The sequence below is a fragment of the Lutjanus erythropterus genome, chromosome 16 (genome assembly GCF_056507025.1).
Source record: "Lutjanus erythropterus isolate fLutEry1 chromosome 16, fLutEry1.hap2, whole genome shotgun sequence".
In the NCBI taxonomy this organism is placed as follows: Eukaryota; Metazoa; Chordata; class Actinopteri; order Lutjaniformes; family Lutjanidae; genus Lutjanus; species Lutjanus erythropterus.
Genome location: NC_139332.1, coordinates 30,458,586 through 30,469,796, shown reverse-complemented (window position 1 = coordinate 30,469,796; position 11,211 = coordinate 30,458,586). Strand labels below are relative to the sequence as shown.

Below are 11,211 nucleotides of genomic sequence, written 5' to 3'. Positions count from 1 at the left end.
CACTTGTCTGGGCAGGACAATTAGAACAGCTTTCAGATTCTGTCTGACAGTAACAGCATGAGGGTAGACACTGAAGGCAGGAACGCCACAGACAATTTCATCTGATTCCTTTCAAAATGATCAAAAAAATATGCCTACTGACTAGAGAAAGAGGTATACACAGTAATTTTGTACAGCAAGTAAAATATACATAACAACAAAAAGCAAGTCTTTCCACAAACTGAGGACTTTATTACCATGTTAAGTGCAAAGGAGCCACTGTGCATGTTCAGTGATCCAAAGACATCTTTACAATCACTGCTAGACAGAACAGAGGTGACTTTATCATATAAAAAGATATTATTATTATCAGCTAGACGTTTGTTGTAGAAGAGTTTGCTCCCGGGGACGGATGGCACGGCATCCAGTTACAGGTGAAGGAAGGAGGAATCATGGGAAGGAAGTCGTGACAGGACTTTACTCCTTGGAGAACATGTGCAGGACCAGGTCGCACACACGGTTGCTGTAGCCGAACTCATTGTCGTACCTGCAGACAAATAGTGAGCAGAGAGTTAGAAATAGTGTGATACTGCTGTCTGGCAAGAGATACATAAGTATCCACTGCTGTGCTTCAGCACTCCACCATGTAACAAAGTTCTAGTTTTATTTCTATGACTTGTGGTTTATTCACCCCACTAGCAATTGTTTTCATATGAAGTTGGTTTTATAAAATGCTTGTCAAAATAAAGTCCTAGTAAAGTGTCCTAGTCGCACAACTGTCAACTCACCATGAAACCAGCTTGACGAAGTGGTCGTTGAGAGCGATGCCAGCGCCAGCATCAAAGATGGAGGAGTGGGTGTCGCTGTTGAAGTCTGTGGACACAACCTGAACAGAAAGAGGCAAACACAAACATTAATACATGCAGAGGTACAGTGGATATAGAGCTGCACACACAGTTTGTAAGAAACTTGATCAATGCTACTGTATGTCATTTTTTAGTAGCGAGCCCATGCAGCAATACAAAGTACAAATATCTGTAGATTTTACTTTCTTCTTAAAAATGTAGTTTGTTTTTCAATTAAAACATTCTTTGTTAATTTGTGTATGCCACAAACACACTAAAGACGCCTGAAGTGGCAAGAAGAATAAATGGAAAATGTCTTAAATTCAAGTTGCAAGGACATCTTGAGTTGCCACATTACTACAGATGCACTGCCCTCTAGTGGCTTATGTATGGCTCTACACACATTCCCATAAACACCTGACTCACCTGACTTCACCTCACTCTGTTGTTCTATAATTACACATTATAGATTTAAAAATAACATGTTTTCTGTACCTGGTCCTCTGTGTATCCCAGAACTCCCTTCATGGGTCCCTCAGAGGCGGCCTTGACAACCTTCTTGATGTCGTCGTACTTGGCCTGAACAACAAGACAAGTAAAAAGGAAATTCAGCTGTATACTGCCTCCACAGTAAAGCAGCAACCCACGACCTGTCATAGAGCTTCAGGGTACATATTCCAAAGTTTAGGAGATACTTACGGGCTTCTCAAGACGGACAGTCAGGTCAACGACAGAGACGTTGGGGGTGGGGACACGGAAAGCCATACCGGTCAGTTTGCTGTAAGAATAAGACAGTAACATTCTTATTTTCTCCTCTACAGAAAGGTCAGAGGTCAAGCTCAGCTAGAAAACAGCAGCACTAAACTTTGGGTCTGTCCTTATATTCAGTGTATGATCTGTCCCAGTGCATATTTGCAAGTTTCAACAGTCCATTTGCAAGAAATATTTCCCCGAGCCATTTGTTCCAAGGTGGATATTTTGACAGACTGATTAAAGGGACTGTGCATCTTCATCACACAGCCCAACCAGGTGAAAGATAATCATACCCGTTCAGCTCAGGGACGACCTTGCCGACAGCCTTGGCGGCTCCGGTGGAGGCGGGGATGATGTTCTGGGAGGCACCACGTCCGTCCCTCCACAGCTTGCCAGAGGGACCATCAACGGTCTTCTGTGTGGCGGTGATGGCGTGGACTGTGCTCTGGAAGAGTGGGAGCAGAAGGTCACATTAGAAGATGGACTGATGATTCAGGTGTTGAACGGGATAGTTTAGGATTAGACAAATGCTCTGCTGGTTTTGTTTTTGTCCAACCACATCTTAATCTGTTAAACTGTTTTAGCAATAAAGTACTGTATAAAATCAGAGTAGTTTACTTTACACAGGTTGGCAGGGTCCAGAGTCTAAATTAAGTGGGGGCTTACAGTGCTAAACATTTCTGATTGGTCGATTACTCGCAGCATTTTATTTAAGCCACCACTTTAAGAAGAAGAGCAGCAGCAGTGAGTAATTTAAATCAATGAAATGTCTTTAGTTCTTTACCATGAGACCCTCAATGATGCCGAAGTTGTCGTTGATGACCTTGGCGAGGGGAGCCAGGCAGTTGGTTGTGCAGGAAGCGTTGCTGTGGAGACAAGACAGGGAGAACATGATGTAAGACACAAAAACTGTACAAACTTAAGGTACTACTTATGTATCAGAAGTGCACTGAGTACATTTTACAGGGATGATCTTGGTTTGACATTTGTATTTTGGCAGAGAACTTAAAAGCATCCAGATGTTCACATCTGTCCTTGACCGATTTGAATACACTTGACATCCTGCGTCACACTAACAGGAGGACCAGGTGACGTCAGTCCAGTGAAACAGACGTCTCACTTCAGATTATGAATCTGTCCAATCTAAAGGTCATTATAAACAACTGAGCTTTTAAAAAAAAAAACTTAAAATGAGATTTCATCAAATACCTACATTTATCTTCCATCATCTGTTGTAAAAAACTAAACTTCTGTAAAGTAAACTAAACTTCTGTACAGAGAAAAACATCCAGACTCACCTGACAACCTTCATGGAGTTGTCGTACTTCTCGTGGTTGACGCCCATGACGAACATGGGAGCGTCAGCGCTGGGAGCAGAGATCACCACCCTCTTAGCACCGCCCTTCAGGTGAGCCTACAGGGAAACACAAGAGGTCAATGACGAGGAATATTCATCATTTTAAAAGGACACAGAAAGGATGTAGGGTTGCAATTCATCATCATTTAAGTATAATATTAATTTGTAGCCCCTTCACAATTGTACAATTAACTTCACCTGGGTAAAGTTTTACCTCCTCCTCTATAGGTTACAGTGATAAAACACAAATCATTCTAAAAGAAAAGGGCACAAAATCAAAAATACATTTACTTATTAACATAAAACTTTGAGAAAACTGACTGCTTCCCTCCAATGTTTAATTGACATTAATGGCTCATAAACAAGTGAAAATGAAGTTGAATAATTCTCCTACATTCTATCGGTTATTAGCAAATTATAAAAGAATATAAAATTATTATGAGAGAAAGTTAGTATACTTACAGAGGCTTTCTCGATGGTGGTGAACACACCAGTGGACTCCACAACGTAGTCGGCGCCAGCATCGCTCCATTTGATGTTGGCGGGGTCTCTCCTGCACATTACGACATAAAGGAGACGTCAGACAGCATCTGGATGGTTCTGGACTAAAGCTGCTAAGAAACACTGTGTTATAAAATGTAAATATAAAAGTATGAGGAGCACGTACTCGTGGAAGACTGTGATGTGCATGTTGCCGATAACCAGCTTGCCGCCCTCAGCCTTCACCTCTCCGTGCTTCCACACGCCGTGAGTGGAGTCATACTTGAACATGTAGACCTGCAGGACGGCAAGAAGGGATGAGAAAAAAACATTTAAAAACATGCAGAAAATACAAGTATTAACACCTGAATCTTACAGGACAATATCTGGTTGAATAAATTTAAATAAATGAAAACAGACTAATCTGACTAAACTTGTCTACCTTTTATACTTAGCCATTAGCTCTCATATTTCACTGCAGGGTCTCACCATCACAAACACATTTTACCCTGAACTGTATCTACAGGCAGACTGCAGCCAGTCCTCTCACCATGTAGTCCAGGTCGATGAAGGGGTCGTTGATGGCCACAACCTCGACCTTGCCACCCTTGGCGGCGGCCCGGGTCACCAGACGGCCGATACGTCCGAATCTGAAATGCAGGAGGAGAAGGTCAGCATGGAGGAACAATGAAACTAACTGAATATGAAACATGAATCTCTAGGCATTAAATCAAACAAATATTTTAGATATTTTGAAGACATTTTATGCCACCTCAGATTGCAGAATAAAATATCTAACATGTATACTTTTATCTTTTATTTTAGAGCAGCTTTATGTGCAAAACAAAGCCTGTCTCATCCACCTGACACTGTCTTTTCCTTCTCTGACCAGCAGGTGGCACTGAAACCCAAACTAAGATGGGAAGCATAGCAGGAGGACAGCAGGGCCATACAAGGCCTGCCAACCTTGACTGAAGATAACAATAGTTGGCACCAGCAGCCAAAAGCCTGTTTACGCCTAATATGGCTGCCGTCAGAGCAGGTCGAACAGCGAGGCGCCCCAAACTGGAGAGGAGAGCAAACGGAGGGCAGAGATGTTCTAACCACTTCACTGACATGATCACTGATCTAAGACAGCGTGAGAACAGAAAGTAGGAGACAGAAATCGCCATAGTCCTTCATTTTAAACTCAAGAGAGGAAAGAAGAAAGCAGATGAGACGTCCCAGACACAGACTGACCTGTAGAAATAAACTACAAGACCACTGTCCACGCAGATCTACTTCTGATTAATCTGAACTAATCTGGAAATCAAAAAAAGTTTGGTGTCTTAAGAGAAAATTTGAGAGCCGGTCGGGGTGTGCAGGCATAAACCTGTTTGATTATGTGAACTGAGTCACCAACTGTATCGGCTCATTCCCAGGACGTCAAATAAACAACAACCGGGTCAGTAAAGTGTCCCAGGCGCAGCAAAATAACGAGGAAATTAATGAGAAGTTACAGGCGGAGGGCAGGGTTTCTGTGGATACAGGTGACGCCTCACACTTCTGGTTGGGTTGTGGGTAATGAATGAAAGGGATTATTTTTGCTTTTTGAGTCCATGTGTTGTTTTGGAGGAAAATCCTGCAGCGTTTGTCTTTAATAAGGCAGGAATCTGTTGTGACAAACTCACTGACTTGCAAGGCCACATATGACACATGAAACGTAGCTTCTGCCTTTATAAACAACTTTTAATATTTTCTGTTATTTCTATTAGTATTATTTCATTTATAATTTTAATGTTAAACTTTTGAAAAAGTTACAATCTCATTCATGGGCTCTCATTATGAGCAGCTAAGTAACATGTGACACCTAGTGGTAAAATTCAGTGTATGGCTTGATATCAAACTGGTTTGTAAATTCTTAAGTCCTAGTGTTGTTAAATTACAAACCATCTTTTTGGTCTGTACTGGCAATGCAAAAGCTGTATGCAACTTCCAAACATCCCCAAACAAAGATCTTCCAATACATGTATTTGGTCAGAAGAATAGAGCCAAGTTGCCAAATAACGAGCAAAGTTCAGCTGGTGAAATCTGCATGTTTGCAAGATTTTGAGAAGAGAAGTAATGGCTGTCTGATAAAAAAAAACTGTTAACAGAGAAAAGACGAGGCTGCTGCAGTCATGCAGGAAAGAGTCTCTTTAGTAGAAACATGTACTGAACCAGGCAGGTTGAACTGACCTCGGTCAACACTGGATGTGCAAATATCTGCTGACTACAACTCCCATGATAACTGTCCACATTTTCCAAAAGTCACTGTGTCATCACACAATGGGCCAATTTAGCCACCAGGATGAAGAAGAAAGCATCTATGACTTTTAATCATTGTATTTAGAAGCAGTGAGGGGGTTTAATTAATTAGCCTACTTAGATTACCACCAGGGCTGTGTGTTGCAGTATGGTAAGGAAGGTGATATATTGCTATTTTTTCAATCAGTTTTTAAGAAAACTTTAATAATATAAAGAAGACAACACCATAGCATAACATTTAAGCTAAAGAAGTTATTTTTATGCAACCAGAACAGCGAAGACAGATGACAACACTGCTATCTAGTGGTCCAGGGTTTAAATCCACAGCCATTTTCTTACACCCCTAATTACAACAGCGTTCGTATTTGTACATCTGCGTTAGTCGTTTGAATGTTCTTGGATGTTCTGCAGTGATGCTGCAATTGAGTTGCACTGTAATCCATTCAGTGTTTTGTCCATTTCATTTACATACAGGAGGAGTAAATATATTGTGAACTCTTTATAGTATAATGCAATATAATAGTGTAAAACATGACAGGTACAGCATCAAATGTGACCAGGAGTTGGATAAACACCAGCAAACGCAATTAAATCCAAATCATTTGACTAAGTTTGAAATTGGTCATATTATTGTTCTAACAGAGACTACTTCCTCAGTTTTTGGGAGGATGACAGAACGTGAGCAAATGCACATGGACACAATCCAACAGGCACCTCCGGCTTAAAAGCGAGTGCATGGAAGTATTCTGGCTTCAGAGAAGTTTAAGAGAAACGGGGTGTTTCAAAAGTAGTGAGCAGTCACACAGTGAGTGAAGATGAACCACGTACAGTCATATAAATAAAGAAGAGCAGTAAAGAGTCTAAAAATCCAAAGTGCGGTCAGCCTGAGCCTCCAGTTGGCTCAGCAGGAGGATAAAGACTTTCACACTGCCATCATGTTACTGTAACTATACCATTTATGAATCTGATGGTCAACACCGGCTGTCCTGTTACGCAACATCGCATGTGTCCAGCACTCAAAGATCACATTACATACTTACTGTAGTTTGAAACTTAGCCATGTGACAGCTACAATCACACGCTGTGTGCCAAAATAAAAGACCCCCCGTCCATCTACAGAAAGGTCAGGGGTCGAGGTTCACCAGGAAGTCTCAACAGCAGTGTTGGTAACAAGGTTGTCATGATGGTGGAAGGTCGATTGAGTGTAATGAATCTTCAACGGTTTTCATCCACAGTAACACTGCTGAGCTAAACCTTTATTACCACTATTAACACATATTCATATGAGCTCTGTTTATGCAAACAAGATAATTAATTTTCTCTGAAGAATTAGATCAAACTGAGGCTGTCGTGTACAAAGGAAACAATTAACTGCCTAATTAAAACAAATGTTTTAATTAGGCAATTAACAAAACCATTAAACTAGCTCAGACGAGGGCTGGTTCTTGAACCGCCGCACTTTCGGGTCGGGGTGAAAGATGTTTGCATAGAGTATCAAAAACTTTGATTCGCCATAAGTTGGCATTAATACTTGTTCAAATTTGTATTTAAAAAAATAATAGTTTCCAATTAAAAAAATATTTGAGAACTTTTGATTCTTTTTTTTTCTTATCTTAAAACTGAAATGATAACAAGGAGGTGTTGAGTTTAGGACGGGGCTTATGCCTGCTCTTAAGGTAAGTTGGTCGTATAGTTACACTGGTTGCCCCATCTAGGCTTAAACCTTCTTCTCGTTAAGACCGGGGTAAATCTTACTCCTTGTCAGGAGGACATTTTCTGTACATCATTTTCTGAACAAAGGCTGCTTAGACTGCTTGGCAGTCTGCATTTTCTTGTGCTGGCTGTGCAGCTCTATTAATTTTTGCATTTGTGCAACTGATAAAGTCTATTCTAAAGACTGGTCTTAACAAAGGTCAAATTAGCGTTCAGGACCAAGCTTAATCAAGACCGGTCGGTGATCTCTAGTTTCTTTCCAGCAGCATTTTTAGGAGAGTCAAAAAGAAGACCTGTCAAATTACTGATCTGTGTCAAAATGAGGTTGTTTACAGCTGCAGGGCTTTTCATTTTAATTAATACCTGTGGGGAAACTTTTTGTCTGTATTTGAACCTGTCTAACTATTAAGGAGCAGTCTGGACAGCTGTGGTGCAGCGCCAGACATCGAGAGCAGCAGCCACCAGGATGATCGTACCAAACATGCACGTCTTTGCGGCGGAGGAAAACTCTGGGAGGACATCCAAACTACACACAGAATGTGGTCCAGTTTAGGTTATTCTTGTTGTACATCTGAGTTTATCAATTACAAAATCTCTTTGTCTAAATTTCTGGACATAAGGCAAAGTGTCAGTGGACATTGCCGTTTTCCTCGGTTAGTTTTGGGAGGCCATCAAGCAGCCAGAAGGCCAAACTGGACCAGAGCCCATCTTCTGTTTCTGAGGCTCAGTGTTGGTGTTGGTACAAGTCCAGAATCAAGGAGCTAAATCTCCCTGCAGCTCGACAGCAGCTGCTTCACAGAGGAGGAGGAAATGTTTCACCGGTGATCTCCCGAGTCTGAGCAGCGTCTGCGAACCGCCGGCCGGATGATCTCTGACCTTCAGCGGAAAGGTTAGAGGGTTAAAAATAGACGAGGGGAGAATAAAAGGAATGTGACAGCTGAAGGGAGCAGCGATACAGAAGGAGAGAGGGATTGGAGGGGTCTGAAGGGTGTGGAAGAAGAGGGGAGGCCGACCGTGACACCACAACACCGCCGGACTATAAATAACCAGAGAATAGACGGGTCCTGTCCAGAGTCCTTTCCTGTCACTTCAACATCATGTGGACAGAGAAAGTCTCTCAAACAGAATAAGATTCTCAGGATGGGCTGCGGCTCACTTTGTCACATAAAGTGTCTTTGAGTAAAAGGGTTGCGTAAATAAAAAGGTAGTACTGTTATTATTCCAGCTGTAGATTTTTTTAAACCAAGACACCTTCATCATAAGGACGGATTGTGGACAAGATTGTCGGAATATTCATATTTCAGTATATAGTGACATTTTATTCCCCACAGAGCTACAGTACCCCCCAAATATAACATTTAATATCATTTCATATTTATATGGGCTGAGTTCTATACAATGATTGACAGAGGAGCGTCATCAGTCCAGATTTTAAAGGTCACATGTCGCATGCTTCGCTTCTCTGACTGGTTGTAGATCTATCCAACCACATCAAGTCCCGGTCTGTCCAGGCTAACGAAACAAAACAAACTTTTAAACTAAGCAGCGCTGATCAAATGTGGATCAAGATCTTGTCACTACTTTGACTATTTCCTGCCTCAAATGTTTTGAGAAACATTTTAAAGTACCATTTATCTGTAATATTATAAAGGTGGTAAAGCTGCTTTTACATGATCAGAAATTTTGCTCCTGGCTAACAGCTATGCTAAATTTATGTGCTGCTTTTACTGCTGAGATCATGCTATGTTTTTAATAAAGGGCACAGAGTGCAGGGAACTCTGAAAAACATTTCTTCCATCACCGCTCCACACTCTCAGCTGTTATCTCATTGGCTGCACTTTGAAAGGTCAGCTGCAGCCAAGGTCAAAGTTGAAATTAGGGCTGCACGACATGGTAAAGAAGAGATGCAGCATGATTAGTGGGAACAAACATTTTTGCATTACTATTTTCTTTTTTACTGACAAAAAAACATTAAAATCGTAATGATGTGACATTTGTTGGGCTCTGTACCAAACAAGCATGTTCTCTTTCATTTGGAGGACAACATTTGTAGGACAGGACACCTCTGCAGCACAGCAGTAGCTCATTATGATGCTGTTTCCTCACACATGTTGATTTGGTTCAGCGATTTGGATATTGCACTTGGCATATTGCAGTTTCGATAATACTGCAATTAACTGTGCAGCCATATTTTTAAAAAATTAAACTTTGAGTGCAAGGCTCTCTGACAATATTGAGCGGTACGCCATGCCTCTGACTAGCTGGGTGCAGAAAGCTCTCACAGTCAACACAGAGCAGTTTTACCACTAGTCACGTGTGGGAACCTTAACCAGGCAGCCTCTACTTTACATTTACAGCATGTTACTTTGCTCTGATTGGTGATCGCTTTGGCAGTTACACATTTCAAAATTAATCCGTCCATGCCAGGCTCACAAAATACGACAAAATACTAAAAATGGCCCATCACAAGTTGTTTGTTTTGTCAAAGAAACACTCCCAACGATGTCAACTATTTAATTAATCAACACATCATCTATTGTAATGTTTCTTGGTCTTTCAATAAAGTAAAAAACCTTATAACTTTCACAGTCACACAGGAAATTCTGAAGTTTTTACTTCTTTCTTGGTTCTCGATCACATCCCCAAAGCACAGAATTTATGACTTCCATCTACTTCAGAGAAAAGTCATCCCATCTCTCGTCACTGAATCACATCCACATTTCCAATTTCCTCTCCTCAAACTGACTCGATTATTCTCTTGTCTTGAGGTGAAATAATTAAAATCCACTGTCAGATAATCATTTGAGGGTCACAGGAACATTGTCCGGGTCCTGCGCCTTCAAGACCTTTTACACTCGCAACCACTGGATGCTTATAATATTAGTGATTTCGGAAATTAAGGCTTTTCTACTCCTGCCCTCAAGTCATGTCGATCTGGATGGAAGCAAGCAGCTGAAAGCCCAGAATAAAAAAAAATGTCCAGTAAAGCAGAGAAGCTCTGGAGCCTTTCGGCCCTCATCAGACACCTCTAATGCACACTTGATGAGCTGCAGAGGGCCTGAAATGCCAACATGTCATGGAAGAAGAGGATGAAGCTGAGGATTTTAGATGCAACTGACTGAGTGGGGCTTTTTTCACCTGCTGTAAAGGAAGGATCGTTTCTTCTATTACAAGTTGATTCTGTTTCTCAAAGTTTGCAGAGATTAAAGCAAGAAAAATCTGTGAGCCTGAAAAGTTATCCACGAACTGATCGATGCCCTCAGTGCCGGAGAACTTCAAGTCTTAAGTTTGTGTTTTGCCCCTGTTTCATTTATATTTCTATTAATAAATGCCACTTTTTCACCTGCTTTTTTTGACATCCTGTTGAAAATTTTCCAGTGCCACACAAAAGCTACTGCCCTTTGTTTGAGATGAAAACTTTTCTAACTCACAAAAAATCTAATTAAAAATCTAATTAAAAGCCATCAACTCACCCGTTGATTCCAATCTTCACCATTTTGTCTTTTATGGTCTAGTCCTCACTGGAAGAGGAAAAAATTGAGACACATTTAATACATGTTTTATCCAAAAAGAGCACAACACACATCATGCAAAGGTATGAAGCTGCAACAAAAAACACAGAGGACAAATAACAACTGTAATAACAACTTCAGTCAAACTATGAAGGAGAAGAAGTTGGACTGTACCGTTTGTGAGTGCACCTCAGTCTGCCTGTCCTCTGCGGGAGAAGTGAGAGCGGGGACGAGCTCAGGTCCCACCGCAATTTATCCTCACCGCGCGCCGCCGGGCGCCGCTGGC

At 41.3% G+C, this 11,211-nt stretch overlaps 1 protein-coding gene across 1 annotated transcript; it reads right to left on the bottom strand.

Annotated features, from left to right (window-relative positions):
* Positions 1-207: 207 nt before the first annotated feature.
* Positions 208-11,211, bottom strand: LOC146313359 (glyceraldehyde-3-phosphate dehydrogenase-like). Its single transcript, XM_084738478.1, has 12 exons — positions 11,100-11,211; positions 10,887-10,934; positions 3,965-4,064; positions 3,602-3,711; positions 3,397-3,487; positions 2,876-2,991; positions 2,362-2,443; positions 1,871-2,022; positions 1,524-1,602; positions 1,320-1,403; positions 768-865; positions 208-526 (listed from the first exon to the last, which is right to left on the bottom strand). Exons 2-12 carry the CDS (start codon positions 10,907-10,909, stop codon positions 457-459), a joined length of 1,005 nt encoding a protein of 334 aa, XP_084594604.1. The 5' UTR covers positions 10,910-10,934; positions 11,100-11,211; the 3' UTR covers positions 208-456.